This window comes from Malania oleifera, chromosome 5 (assembly GCF_029873635.1).
Source record: "Malania oleifera isolate guangnan ecotype guangnan chromosome 5, ASM2987363v1, whole genome shotgun sequence".
Taxonomy (NCBI): Eukaryota; Viridiplantae; Streptophyta; class Magnoliopsida; order Santalales; family Ximeniaceae; genus Malania; species Malania oleifera.
This window is the reverse complement of record NC_080421.1, coordinates 108,061,503-108,077,053: the sequence shown is the minus strand read 5'-3', so window position 1 is coordinate 108,077,053 and position 15,551 is coordinate 108,061,503. Positions and strand designations below refer to the sequence as shown.

Here is a 15,551-nt window from a genome sequence, read left to right as displayed (position 1 = left end):
TCGAGGGAGAGAGAGAGAGAGAGAGAGAGAGAGAGAGAGCTCTCTCTCTCTCTCTCTCTCCTCTCTCTTTCTCTCGCTCCTCTCTCTCTCTCTCTCTCTCTCTCTCTCTCCTCTCTCTCTCTCTCTTCTCTCTCTTCTCTTCTCTCTTCTCTGCTCCTCTCTCTCTCTTCTTCTCCTCTCTCCGTCTCTCCTCTCTCTCTCTCTCTCTCTCTCTCTCTCTCTCCGTCGCTCGCTCTCTCTCTTTCACCTCTTGAGGTTTCACCTAATTTCATTGGCACATGCTATAGAAGAAAAGATCTAGGCACTTCTGAGTGAGTTAGGGGCTCAATGGGATGGTCACCTAACTCAAAGGTCTTAAATTTTGATTTCAACTAAAATTTCGAAGCTCAAAAGGTATGGAAATTTCAATTTCAATGTTAGTTTTAATTTTCTAAAATGATGGAAATTCGTAATAAAGCATGGATTTCTTTTATGAAATTTTAGAAATGGTTGCTGCAAATAATAATGCTAGTTTTCGGACTAATATGTTATAAATTAAAGACAATGCATGTTGTGTTTTTGGTGCAGAAACTATAATATAATGTTCATATCAAACATGTTCATTAATCATAAATCAGTTAAATGTTGTTATTGTACAAATAAATACAATTTAAACATAAATAGTTAAACGAAATGTTGTTGCTAATGCATTTGCATTTTTCATATAATTTCAAAAGCCTTTGTAATAATATTTGGTTTCGAAATGAGTTTATTTGGTTGATAGTTCCTCATTGTTTATTGTGGTGTCTTTGGAGGGAGAGAAATAGTAGGTGTTTTGAAGATAAGGAAAGATCCATTTTAGACCTGAAGCTATTTTTCTTTACAACTTTGATGGATTGGTTGGCTGCTTTGTGAAACCAATCATTTTCTTCTATTTTTGAGTTACTAGATTCTTGTTAGCTTTGGTGTATTCCCAAGAGGTGGGTGAATTGGAATTTTAAAATTTATTCCTAGGTTTAGCTAATCTAACTGCAGTATATTCGCAACCTAGGGTCTGTCTATACAATTCCAAATGTGCAAATAAATAAATCGTGCGGAAATTAAATCATGCGTGGCGTTCACAACATAAATAAATTACGGAAAAATAAAATGCACACACGATATGTTATCGGGGTTCGGCGAATACTGCCTACATCTCCGCCTCTAGCTTGGAAGCCCGAGGATTACACTAATGCTCACTTAACTGGTGGAGCGGCACTGGTTACAACTAGGTCAATTCACGGGGTTGACCTCAACCAACACGTCTTACTAGGATGACGCACCTAGCTTTCCTAACCAGGTCTAAGCCAGTCCGGGACTATTTAACAGGGCTAGTCTCCCTTTTCAGGTTTGTGCCTGGAATACAACCAATGTGTATAAAATTTGTACACGGAAATATGCTTCTCAACTAAGCTGGTATGTACTACAATACGCATAGTATAATCAATGCACCTCAAGAATGTAAGAACTATAAGCTTGGTGCTCTACGTGTGCAATCAACACTCAGAATAACGACTTTATTTAATCAAGTACAAGAGTGTATATCAACAAACTATTCTTTGAAAACCAGATAAACTAAATCTCAATGTCAAATTAGGGTTTCAAAGATGTAAGCAATAATATTCAAACAAACTCAAAAATATTTTCTTCAATGTGCAAAGCACAAGAGTTGTTTGAAAACAAGCTTTGAAAATGATTTTTGCACACAAAAATATAGGCTTAGGTTACTTGTAATGACAATGCAAGAACCACAACCTTCCAAGTCTTCCCACACAAGAATCAAGTTAAATTAGTGGAAGAACTTGATGCTTCTACTCTTAATAAAATCAAACAATCAATATAATCTAATGAGAGTATTAGCAAGTATGAATGAAGCACAAGCACACAAAATATACTCACAACACTTGCAAGATCAAGAAGGATGATGTGTATAAGTGTTTTGGAGTATTTTAGGCTTAAGAAGGATTTTTGAATTTGAGAGAGTTTGGCCTTAATCAATTTTGCTAATCCTTGCTAATTATGACAAATGAACAGGTATTTATAGGCAAGGAGGATTTTTTTGACCGTTGGGGACTAAATGGGGATAATTAGAAAAGTTTACTACAAGTTTAATGAAATTAACCCATTTTACCCCTTTTAAAAAATTAGTAAAAATATTTTAACCCGAGAGGTTCGGGTGCCCGAACAGACTCAGTCACAAAACAATTTTTTAATGGTTCGGGTGTCTGATTTGAGGACCGATTGACTGAACCAAAGTCAGTAGCATTTTGTTTGTAGGTTTGGGTGTCCGGTTCTAAGTTTGGTTAACCGAACCAACCAATTCGGTCGCCCGAGCCTATTTTGAATGTGATCGTTCGGGCGCCCGGGTAGTTGAAAAGGAACCTGACACAGGTTCGGGTGCCCGAGGGAGATACGCTGAAAATATGTTTGGTCGCCCGAAGCATGGTCAAATTGTTGACTTCTCAATAGTTCGGGCGCCCGAGGTGATTTGTTTACCTGGGGTTCGGTCGCCCGACCTCTCTCATTTTTTTGCAGTTTAGCTCAATTTAATTTCAATTAATTCCCCAGATAATATATGTGATTATGGGGACAATCTCAAGTGTTGTGTAAGGACCTAGGGTCATTTCTAAGGCCATTTTTCTTGTCGAAAAAATCTGGCGTCGGTCGACCGAAGGGTGATTCCTAAGGTCTTTCTATGGTCTGTGTAGGTACCTAAAGTCCAACTAGGGTCTTTGAGCTTGTAGTTCTTACATGCATGATATGCATTAAATATTACAGACTTTTTTCCTATTTACTATTACAGACCCGAATTAAATGATAATATAAATTATAACATCAACTAATTTTTAGGGTCTTCAGGTTTCAAGCTTTCACGTGCCATCAGTGTATCTGCTAATATAAACCTGCACATGAACTAGATAGCCATTAAATACTTGAGTATTTGTCATTATCAAAGCCGAGATATGACCCATAGGGTCAACAATTCTTGTAATTTTTGTTTTAGATTTGTTTACCCCTTGTACACTCCATGTGTATTTGGTGTTCATTTTGTTATCAATAAAAAAGATAAGATCAATTAAGAGAAATTTCACTTTGCATTCAAATTTAACATTTGAATTCCTAGGAAATTTAATTTTGACGGCTAAAATTTCAACATGATTCGCTAAAATTTTGATATTTCAATAAATTTAGGCTGCCTTGTTGAAAATTTTGTAAGAATTAAAAAAATCTAATGCCATGTTTATTGCGAGGGTGATGCAAAAGCTGAAATTTCAATGGCAGTTTTGACAATTTTGTGGAAATTTAAGTCCATGCCTGACTATATTGTTTTTTTTTTGCCCTTTATGGATATGAATCATGTTCAGGAAGGTTTTCAAGAAATTGCTTCACTTCTCCCTTAGGGTAAAATGCAATGACTCCTCCCAGTGAAGTCACAAAATGTTGTTGGGATTCTTTGGAATTTGGGGACGAGGCGGTGTTGTGTACAAGCAACAAGAGGAGGTAGAGAGGGCAAAGAAAGGAGAAACGGACATCCCTTAGGAACTTCAAGCCTTGGATGGCAGCCTGGCAGGTGGAGAGATATCAGGTGATGTAAGCTTGAAGGTATGGCATCCTAGGAAATCCAAGTACAAGGTTTTATGTAAAGGTGACAAGGTGTAAGCATTTTACTAAGAGAAGCTTTAGTTTAGAGAGAAAGGTCTCTAATGAAAGTGATGGCTAAAGCTTAACTTTCCAAATGAGGTAAGAATGGGATATCTATCAAATTCAGGCTCGGAGGATGCCTTGCAAGGTGTCACGGGCCGACTATTTCACACCTTTGTGAAAGGACTGTGCAGCGCTAGCTAAACCCCTTTTGTTTAACTAGCCAGTCTATCGTTTACCACAATTCATCAACAAAACACTTTTATTATCATTCAAGCAAATATCAACAGAAGCAGTAAGCAACTTATGAAAGCAGTGGCAAGTAAGCAGTAAACATTGAAGCAACGCAATTCATTAATAACACCTTTGTTAACATTGTGTGTCTAGTGAGGGAGACAAGTAGGCTAGACACGTTGACAATAGCTAGTGAGTTTTACAAGTTGATGAACACTCACCCTCCCCTAAAGAGCTCTCTGTGCTATTCTCACTCCGACAGTGGGAAATTTCAAAGTGACTGAGTAGTCGTACTGCCTTTTTTAGCATAGGGAGAAACTACTACTAGAAAATAAACCTATACTAGTATTTACATGATGGAAACTCATACCAAATGCACGAGACAAGCGGTCACAGGCAAGCATAATGCCCTGAACAAGCTCGGCTCGTGACGCTCCCTCACTTATGCGGTCGACGTCCTCGTAGACTTTGACGCTAGGTACACTTCTACTTTGTCCACGAACGGTTGCATATCTTCTGCAGAAACACAACTGATTTCTTCGTCGCCAAGGCCTTTCCACTTCACTAAGAACTCCTGCCGCTTCTTCCTTGAGGATGTGAACTCTCTATCTGCAAGGATGTCTTCAACTTCACGTCTGTCAGGTTGCACTGTCTTCAATTCTGCTTTGGTTGACTGACTTCTGCTTGGATCTTCTGTATCGGCGTTGAACGGCTTGAGGCAGCTGACTTGAAACATGGGATGCACTTTCATCCAAGTCAGAGGGTCAATTCTGTAAGTGGCCTTCTCGACTTTGGCCAAGATGGGGACTGGTCTTTCATATTTGCGAAGTAGTCTCCTATCTCGTCCTCGTAGTGACCTGATCTATTCAGGATTGAGCTTAACAAACTCCAAGTCACCTACGTTGAAGTGTTGCGGTCTTCTCCCTTGATCTGCCCACTTCTTCATTCACTTAGAATCTTTCTACAAGTAGGCTCGGGCAATCTTTGCAATCTGTCTCCATTCTATGGTGAAGATGTACGCCCTGGGACGCTTTCTTCTGTACGACTCGTCTACTGTGTGAGGTAACAGCGGCTGCTGGCTTGTAACAAGCTCAAAAGGGCTCTTGTTGGTTGTTGAGCTCTTTTGGACGTTGAAACAGAACTGAGCCACATTAAGTAGTTGCACCCAATTCTTCTGGTTGGCGTTGACGAAATGGCACAAGTAATCTTCCAGTAGCCCATTGAATCTCTGCGTCTGTCCGTCTGTCTGTGGATGGTAACTCGAAGAGATTTTTAGTTGTGAAATGAGGATTCTGAAAAGTTCTGTCCAGAAGTTGTCGGTGAATCACGAGTTTCAGTCACTAACAATGTCTTGGGGAACACCCTAATATTTCACAATATTCTTAAAGAATAATTGTGCCGTCTCCTCTGCCGAACAGTACTTTGGTGCGGGTATAAACGTACCATACTTCGAAAACTTGTCTATAACCGCAAGTATTGACCCTGTATCTCCCACTCTGGGCAGGTTGGTAATGAAATCTAGTGAGACACTTTCCCACGGTTTGGATGGTACTAGTAGGGGCTCCAGCAGCCCTGCAATCTTCTTCCGCTCCACCTTGTCTTATTGGCAAGTGAGACAAGTTTGGGTATAATCAACCATATCATCACGCATGTGCGGCCAATAATACCTCTGCTTCAATAAAGTCAAAGTGCGCTGCCATCGTGGATGTTTGGCCCACATGGTATCATGACACTGTCTCAACAGTGTCTTCCTCATATCACCAGATTGTGGCACAAAGAGCCAGCTACCATGGGTCATCAGCAATTCGTCTTCCATCTAGACCGATGTGCATTCCCCTTCCTACTCAGTGCATTAGCGACTTGGTTCAGACGCCCCACCTTGTGCTCAAAGGAGAAATCAAATTCTGCCAAGAATTCTTGCCATCGGCCTTACTTGGTTGTCAACTTTGGCTGTGTGAAGAAGTGGCTAACACCCGAGTTATCCGTTTTCACCGCTAACATCCCCTTCTCTTGAGCTGTGTACTTCCGTTCCACTTCACTAAGCTTACGGCTCTCCTACACAACAGGTTGTCCCTTCTATAACAAGACTCCTCAAAGGGCGAAGTCTGATGCATCTGTCTGCACCTCGAAGGGTTTCATGACATCCGGAAGAGCAAGTACCGTATCTCTCATCATGGCATCCTTCAAGTCATCAAAGGCTCCTTGGCACCTCTCTGTCCAGTTCACCCCTAACCCTTCTTTAGTAGTTCTGTCATAGGAGCAGTTCTCCGCGAGTACCCCTCTACGAATTTCTTGTAATAGTTGGCGAGGCCAAGAAAGGAACGTGACTCCTTCATTGTTGTTGGGATCTTCCATTTTTGAATCACCCTTACTTATCCATATCCATCTTGATATGACCTTGCTCAATCACATGACCAAGGAATTTGATGTTCCACTGAGCGAAAGAGCACTTCTCTTTCTTCACATACAAACTATTCCCCTTCAGCTTGTCTTCCCCTTCAGCCTATCCAAGTACACCACGACAAACTTGTCGAGGTACTCACGAAATACCTAGTTCATCAAGTTACAGAATGTAGAGGGGCATTCGTCGACCTGAATGGCATCACCAAGAATTCATACAGCCCATACTGCGTCACACAAGTTGTCTTCGGCTCATCCCCATCAGCAATTCTCACGTGATAATAGCCTAACCTCAAGTCAAGTTTAGTGAAGTACTTGGCATGACTCAACTAATCCAACAGATCGACAATCAACGGAATAGGATACTTGTTGCGCACTGTCACCTTGTTGAGCGCGCGGTAGTCTACACACATTTGCATGCTTCCATCATGTTACCTTTGAAACAACACCGGTGCTCTGAACGATGCTTTGGAACGGCGAATATATCCCGCTTCCAACAACTTATCAAGTTGTTTTCTCAGCTCTGCTAGCTTTGGAGGCGCCATCTGATATGACCCCTTAGCAGGTGGTTTCACTCATTGTAACAACTCGATCTCATGCTCCACACCGTCGTGGAGGCAAGTTATGAGGTAGCTTATCCGACATCACCTTCTTGTACTCATCCAACACAACTTGGATGATCATAGGCACCGACTTTTAGCCTACTTCATCTACCACCACCATGGCTAGATATGTCTACTCACCCCTTCCCAACCCCCCTTTGAGTTGCATGACGTAAAGGAACTTCTCATCCTCTCCTTTATTTGCAATGACTTGCACCATGTAAGGGTGATCTCCCATCAGACATAGGGAACCAGCAAAAGGCATTAGCACTGCCTTCGTCTCCATTAGGAATTTCGTTCCCAAAATGACTTAAAAGTCATCCGATGGCACCTCTGAAAAATTTGCATGACCTGCCCACTGCCCAAGCTTCACAGTCACTTGCTTGGCTACTCCCAGAGTAGGCTGGGCTACTGAATTCACTGCTTTCATGTGTCCTGAATCCTTCTCCAAGGATAAGTTGAGTCTCCTCGCTTCTGCTAGTGAAACAATATTATGAGTAGCCTCGATATCCACCATAGCCTGGGTACTCTTCTCGTTGATCCTCAAGTCCACCAACATCAGTCCTTTTGCTTGTGTAACTTTCGGCGCTTTCGCTTGCTTTTCCAATGCATTCACCAGCCGCATTCCACCCATCCTCGAGGTATCCTCCTCTTCCCCATCACTTTCTACTACATGCGCCGTAGTGCAAGCTTGTAAAGCATTAAGTGCTGCCCTGTGAGGGTACTCAACAACTCTATGACGGCCTCGACACAAGTAACAAGAAATTTTACTTTCTCCATTGGGTGTGTTGAACTCTTGAGATGATGAAGCTTATTTTGAAGTTGATGCTTTATAGTCGGCTCCCCCCCTTTTGGGTTTGCCCCTCTTGAAAGACTTTCGCTGTTTCCCTCCTACACCAATTCTTTGGACGAAGTGGTAGTATTACCAGCATAGTTAGTTAAGCGCTTTGCGGTAGCTTGTGCGGTATACAAGTCTTGAACTCTTTGTCTATGAAGTTCTGTTCTTGCCGACGGTTTCAACCCCATCGTGTCCTTTTTTGACATGTCCCTGATATCCAACATCAAAGAAGAAAGTTGTTTCACGTATTCCCTAATTGACCCAGTATGCTTGAGGTCTCTAAGTTTTTTCCTAGCATTGTACTCAACATTCTCAGGAAAGAATTGGGCCTTAAGCTCTCTTTTCAAGTTTGCCCAAGAATCCACAACATAGCGTCCATTTTCAATTTTATTGTACTTAGTATGCCACCATAGTTTGGCGTCACCAACCAAGTACATGGTCGCAGTATCCAATTTAACCTGTTTTGAGTCCGTCCTCATAGCGCAAAGTATTGCTCCATATCAAACAAGAAGTTATCCAACTCCTTGGCATCACGGGCACCCCTATACATCCCGGGATTGGTACCTTGGTCTTGCTAAACCTTGGAGTGTTAAGAGTTTCTCGTAGCAAGAACCACCAAATTCACCTCTGCAGTCAAATAAGCTATTTGAACTTGCAAGGTTTCCACAGTATGGTGAAAGTCCTCTGACATTTCACCTATCAAACTTCTTTGATGCTTTTGTGATCCCGCCACTTCATCAACAAGTTCCCTCAATTGGGCCATCTTTATGGCCACATTGTTAGCTGTCATCTCAGCTTGTGCTTCGAGCACACTAATTCTCTCAGCATTGGTTGGCATGGTCAATTACCAAAGCTTTACCACAACGAAGGAAACTGAATTCACGTAGCAACTAACTGAGCTCGGATACCAGGTGTCACATGCCAACTATTTCACACCTTTGTGAAAGGACCGTGCGATGCTAGCTAAACCTTTCTTGTTTAACTAGCCAGCCTATTGTTTACCACAATTCATCTACAAAACACTTTCATTATCATTCAAGCAAATATTAGCGGAAGCAATAAGCAACTTATGAAAGCAGTGACAAGTAAGCGCTAAATATTGAAGCAATGCAATTCATTAACAACACCTCTGTTAACATTGTGTGTCTTGCAAGGGAGGCAAGTAGGCTAAACACGTTGACAATAGCTAGTGAGTTTTACAAGTTTATGAGCACTCACCCTCCCCTAAAGAGCTTTTTGTGCTATTCTCACTCTGGCACTAGGAAACATCAAAGTGACCGAGGAGTCATACCACCTTTTTTAGCATAGGGAGAAACTACTACTAGAAAATAAACCTACACTAGTATTTACATGATGGAAACCCATCCCAAGCGCATGAGACAAGCGGTCACAGGGAAGCATAATGCCCTAAACAAGCTTGGCTTGTGACAGCTATGACTAGTGGGAGGAGATTTTTACTATCTCACTGCCATAGCAACATCTGGTCAAATTAGTAGAGCATGGAAAGGACATGTCACAAAAGAGAGCAAATTCTTGAGCCTGCCTGGGAAGAGTGAACAAGTTAGGCCTCCCTTAAGGGACCCTTGATGAGCCCACCAAGCCACACCTCTCTAGATCGTTTAGAAACACTAATAGAAAAAGTACTTTTCTGGAAAAGTACTTATCCGAAAAAATACTTATCTTTAAGCAGTTTGTGATTACTTATTATAAGTACTTCAGAAAAGTACTTTTTTCAGAAAAAACACTTTAAGAAAATACTTATTTTCCTAAAAAAAGTAGTTTGGAAAGGTACTTTTTGAAATAAGTACTTATTTAAGTGTAAAACAAACATTACTTATTGACGTAGTACTTAATTTAGGTACTTTTTATAATGAGTACTTATTTTTTAAGACGTCCCAAAACAGGCCATATCATTCAACGATTCAGGATTAATGAGGGATCCTGCCATGCATTTCGTTATCAATCCCAAGTGCATGGCAGATCCAGTCATATGCATTGGCATGTAAATAAATGATTCCTTGTTTCAGAGACAAATAAACGATGATTGTCCACAAGCCCAAAAATGGTGTGGTATTTGATTTCGTAACTAGTTGGTGTGTTTGAATAATCTAAAGAGGTTCTGTTTATACATCTTATTTTGATTCGGCTGATTGAATACAATCAAGTGGAATTGGTTTCTGATGCAACGAAAAAAATGAATTAAAAAAAAGGATGAAATAGAAAGGATACAAAATCAAATGGGATGAGTAGAAAAATTTCCTTTCTGTTTGAAACCTTGGCACAGATCTAAGTTACGAGCCCCAGCCCACCAAGTGAAACTGGTAGTTTCTCAGTAATTTATGATGAACAATGCAAATTTGTGTCCCTGCTATAATCATCAAAGTGGGATGGTTAGTAATAAATTATCAATTTATTGTGAGCAAAATTGGCACTGATTTTATAATCCATATAAGATTGGGAAAGTACAAGTACTATCCATCAATCAGTTGGAGGCCTTAAATATCAAAAACAACAATTGTCCTTAACATGTTTTCTTTTTAAGATTTTTTTTTTTCCATTTTTTTTTTCTGTTTACATTTGTTTTTTGGTCTTCTGAACCTAATTATTCTCTTAACTCAGTTTGTGATCAACCAGGATGTGATCATTTTCAATGCTAATTGTCTAATGACATTTGTTTTTTGGTATTCTGAAGCTAATTATTCTCTTAACTGAGTTTGAGATCAATCAGATTGTGATCATTTTCCATGCTAATTGTCTAATATGATTATGTCATGTTTAAGCTTAGTAGTTTGTGTGTTAGTTGTTTGTATGACATGAAGCTGTTAGGTGTTAAGTTCCATTTACAACGTACAATGTTTGTGGAATATCTGAATAAGACAATTTATTGTGGAATTTGTTATGACCCAATTTGAACAATATATTGTCACGAGTTCCTAAATCATGTTATTTACATTATGGCTTTGTGTGAACCACAAATTTTTTTAGGAGAAGCTCTTTTCTCCTTGCAAGAATCTGTAAATAATGATGATATTTCATGGGGCTTTAGACTGCTCTTGCTCTTCAAGCCAGATGATGGTATCAAGTAAATTACTTAACTTGTGATCAGTTCATCACAGTCTGTTGTTTTGTAGATGCTTACCTTCTCTTTAATTTTGATAGACACCCAATACTTTTTTCTTTCTCTTGTATCTTGAAATAAATTAAAGAAGGAAAGAACTAAACTTATCATGTTGGACATTCCTAATTATTGTAGGGACTAGGGACATTTCCTAACATTTTCAAATTAACACTAAATTTTCTCTAGGTTTGCTGATCCGGGCACAGTTTCACTTTCCTTCATTCCGTGGTAGATTGTCATTATATGGAAGTGCTGATATAAGCAGTGCAGTTCAAAATTACAAAAATTTCCCTAATTTGTCTTGACATTGTCACATTTTTTTAATGTATTTAACATTGGAGATTTTATTTTGGAAAGGGGTGAGAATAATATGTGATAGAATAGAAAACAGACCTTCATGGGGTGTCACTGGTGCTGAGATGTGAGATGGTTTTATTAATTGCTAGAAGAACTAGGGGAGAAAGTGTAATAATTTTGTCATAAATGAAAAATGACCTCTGCAGAAACTGCAATGTATACACAGGTTATTGGTTTCAATCTGTTGATCTGTCTAAAAGAAGTCCTTGGATCTTGAAAATGTTTTCTAAAATAAATTACAACATGTTGTTCATCATCTGATGGATGTACTTTGATAATGCTAATGGATTACCTCTGCCTGCTTTGCTCACCTGCCAGGGAAATCCAATCTTGGGTGTTCACATATATTTACACTCAAATGACGTTGGAGAGGTGAATTGCCCCCAGGGTTCTGGTAATGCCTCTGGGCAAGGGAAAGCTCTTTGTCATGCTGTATCAAATGCTGAAGGGATGTTTGTATTTAAATCAATACCTTGTGGTAAAATTTTATTTCTCAATTTGGTTATTCTAGTTCTTTCAGTTTTTGTGTGTGCAACCCTTCTGTTGTCCTTTGGTACCTTTTTTTTTTTTTTGTGTTGAAATTGCATGCAGACACATAAATATAAGAAATTTATTCTAGTTAGTGGACTTTACTGAGTGAGTGGTTTAATTTGAACATTTACACAGGCCTTTGTGACATTTTCCAAATTTCTAGTTCATTTTCTGTGCACTTGTAAGTGCCATCATAAACCCTTATGAGATGGATCAATATTGAAAACTCTACAATATGTGATTCTCTAGTGAGCATCTGTTTGGTGATGCCAATGAGTGAAGATAATATTATTTGAGCAGACTAGTCTTGTGGGTTCTTTTTTCTTACCTTTTTTTTTTTATCTATTTTGAAAACTGCTGCCTTTGTTTCTGGTTTGATATGTTAGCAATTCTCTGCATTATTACCAAATTATACCTCCTCCTTATGTAATGAAAAAATTGTTTGCCTTTATAGCATTATGACATTTCGCTACACTGAGCTTAACAAAATAAATTCTCTTCTGGTTTAAGTTGATCTTGAACCTGATTGTTGAAGTGCTCAAGCCAAGCTAGGGCACAAACCCAAGCTGACAACTAACCAAGCTCAACAGGTCAAGAACAACTAGAAATTTGGCTCAGTTGTGTCTTTTGTAATCTTAACAAGTCCATTTAGTGATCCCAAGGTCCCAAGTTTGATTCCCACTTGTGGTTTTCCTGGTGGATTACCAAGGTTGCGTCAATGGATGGGTGGCAATGTTTTCCTCCCTCTGGTTTGGTGCCGTTCGGGTGGGTCCGAAGGGCTCGTCTAGGTTGGAGTTGCGGGTCATCAAAAAGAAAAAGAAAAAAGAAGCCCATTTGGTTGGTTTCTGCTGTCATAAATGTGATTGTAGTGCCCTTTTGTTCATGTCAGGGACTTACTGATGTAGGCTCTGCTACCATTTTTAAATAAGAAAAATATTTTAAATGTTTTCATAAATAATGTGATAAATGGGCTTTGAGTGAGAAATATTGAGTGTGGAAGGGAGAGATTAGGAAGAGAGGGTAAGACAGGAAGGCAGAAGGCAGCTTCCAAACCTCTTGAGAAGTGAAAGTAAAAAAGATGCATCTGGGGAGAGATTAGGAAGAGAGGGTAAGACAGGAAGGCAGAAGGCAGCTTCCAAACCTCTTGAGAAGTAAAAGTAAAAAAGAGGCATCTGGATATAACAAGGCCCGAAGATTAGAGAGGGAGAATGCAAAGTGGCTTTCATGCCTTGCACTTGGAAGAAAAACTACAATAAATAAGGGAGAATAAAAAAGAGAGACAGAAGAAGTGCAGAGAAAGGACAAAATCCATTTGAACAATTTGAAATTTAATTCATCTCAAAGCCTTTAACAAATTTCTAAAAGATAGCTTATAAATAAACTATCTTTTAGAATGCCTAGTCCTAGGAATAGATTAGTTATAGTTATATAAAAAGAATTGTTACCATAAAGCATATAACAATTTGAAATTTTTTTTGGATCCATAACAGGGGATTGACAAGGAATAATGATTCCCAAATTTCACAATAGGAATGTCAATTCCTTTCTTATTACACATTGGATGAAATCAGTGTTTTAAAGGGCGTTATTGAGGCGCGCCTTGAGGCGATTTGGGCCTAAAACGCCCTAAGGCATAAGTAGAAATGCGTAATTCCAAAAAGGCGTACACCTCAGGTGTAAAGGCTCGCCTTTTTACGCCTCAAATGTCAAGGCGTACGCCTTTTGGGCTTCTTGGTTTAAAACATAAATTAAAAAAAAGACAACCCAGAATGCATCTAAAACCCTTTCCTCCCTCTCTCCCACGAAGCTTCTTCTCTTCTGCTCTCTTGACGAAGCCTCGACAAAGCCTCCAGCAAGTCTTCTCCTCGACAATAGCCTCTGCTCTCTTTCCGATGATTCCTCCAGCACCTCCTCTCTCTCCAACGACTCGACGGCTCCTTCCAACGATTCCTCCAAGTTTCTCGTCTCTCTCCGACAAGTCGACGTTCCCTTCCAAACTCTGATCTGCCTCTGACGACTCCTTCTGACGTATCCTTTCCCTTCGACGCACCCTTCGGAGCTGTCGTCTCTCTGCAGCAACCCTCTGCAGCCTCTCACCTCTCTCTGTAACCCTCTCGTATTCTCTGCTGCTGTTGGCTGCAGCTGGCTTTTAGAAATTAGAATCTTGAGACATTTTTAATTTGGCTTTTTCTTATTGCTCATGCTTATTTTTTTAACATATATTGTTTGTGTTTGTTAGTTTAAACTTAAAATTGGCCTATATGATATTTAAAAATTTTGTTTTTATATTTTTCTCCATTATTCTAAAATTCTTCTCATTTTTTTATTATATATAAATTGATTATATTTATTAATTATTTAAAAAAATACAGTCCCAAAATGCTTACGCCTCAACGCCTTAAGGCTTATGCCTTGCCTCGAGGTGGGTAAAATGCCTTGCCTTACGCCTTCACCTTTTAAAACGCTGGATGAAATAATAAGGATTAAGGAATATACAAGGAACAACTTTTATCTCTATTCCCAAGATTTTCACTATATTCCATCTTATTCCAAGGAATAGCTATTCTGCATACCAAACATAACATGAAGTCCTACAAAATTCTTCTATAATGTAGAAATGCAGTGGAATTAAGTAGAAGCTTCCTGTTTTTGCATGCATCATGTACAGCATAAAAGTGGAACTCTGAGGAATTTATTTACATATTGATGATAAGTTATTGGTTTCCTTCTGGTTGATCCATAGCAATCAAAACTCATGCTTAGGTTCTGTTTTTCTGTTCTCTTTTGTGTACCAATTTGACTTAAGGCTCGCATGTCCTTTCAGATGCAAAAGCTGCTTTTGTGTTCATATGTACTAAATTTGTTGTGAACTAGTCATTTGCTGCTGGAATTACTGCTACAAATATGTCCTATAGTCTGCAATAATTCTGTTTTATCCTTTACAAAGATTTTTATTGGAATTGCATATGGATTTCAGGACATTTTCATATATCTTTCTGTATTAAGAAAAGTATATTTTTGACTGGATTGATGCCAGGAGCTTTGAATGCCATGGGACATCTGAAATTTATGTCCTCAGAGACAAAACACTATATGTCATATTTATTTGTATTTAACTGCAAATCTTTGATAACTGGATGAAATCCTTATTTTTATTTTTTTGTAGTTATGCCTTGTTCATTTTTCTCATTTTTATTTTTTGTAGTTATGCCTTGTCATTTTTCTTCTGTGTCTGTTTGAATTGTTTATGTGATTGCTTAATTTTAATTGCCAATTTCTCATAGTAAGCCAGTTTTAAGCATTCAATTAGGTTTTTAACGAGTTTAAAGCATTCAATTCGGTGCATAAAGAATAGATTTCCCTGAGAATTATTGCCTTTCATGTGAAACTTGCGCTCAGTTTGTGTGAAAACCTCGCAGGTGTTTATGAGCTTATACCCTATTACAGAGGTGAAAATACAGTTTTTGATGTTTCACCTCCTTCCATGTCACTATCTGTTCAGCATCATCATGTAACAGTCCTCCAGAAGTTTCAGGTATGATTATTTGTTGCTATATGCTTAAAAATAGAAACATTTCTTTTCTTCTTGTCATATTTGTCGCACTCTGCCTTGAGCTTCTTTCTCCAATAGAAATTTATATATGATAATATGAAATGTTAATATGATAGCACCCATTGAGTTTTCAAATTCAAAATGTTGAGGAGCAAATGGAAATGAATATCCTAGTACAATGTGCTACAGATGCCATCCCATTTCCTAACCATCTGTTTGAAAGTGTATTGTCTTAGGAGTATATGCTTGAGAGATGGG

General features: G+C 39.0%; 1 protein-coding gene across 2 annotated transcripts in view; it reads left to right on the top strand.

The window, feature by feature from the left end:
* LOC131156786 (uncharacterized) overlaps window positions 1-15,551 on the top strand; it is an 80,564-nt gene that overhangs the window by 23,819 nt on the left and 41,194 nt on the right. For both annotated transcript variants that reach the window (XM_058110739.1, XM_058110740.1), the window contains exons 9-10: window positions 11,528-11,687; window positions 15,160-15,275. In XM_058110739.1, the coding sequence (XP_057966722.1) occupies window positions 11,528-11,687; window positions 15,160-15,275 (276 nt within the window). The remainder of the gene's footprint in view (window positions 1-11,527; window positions 11,688-15,159; window positions 15,276-15,551) is intronic.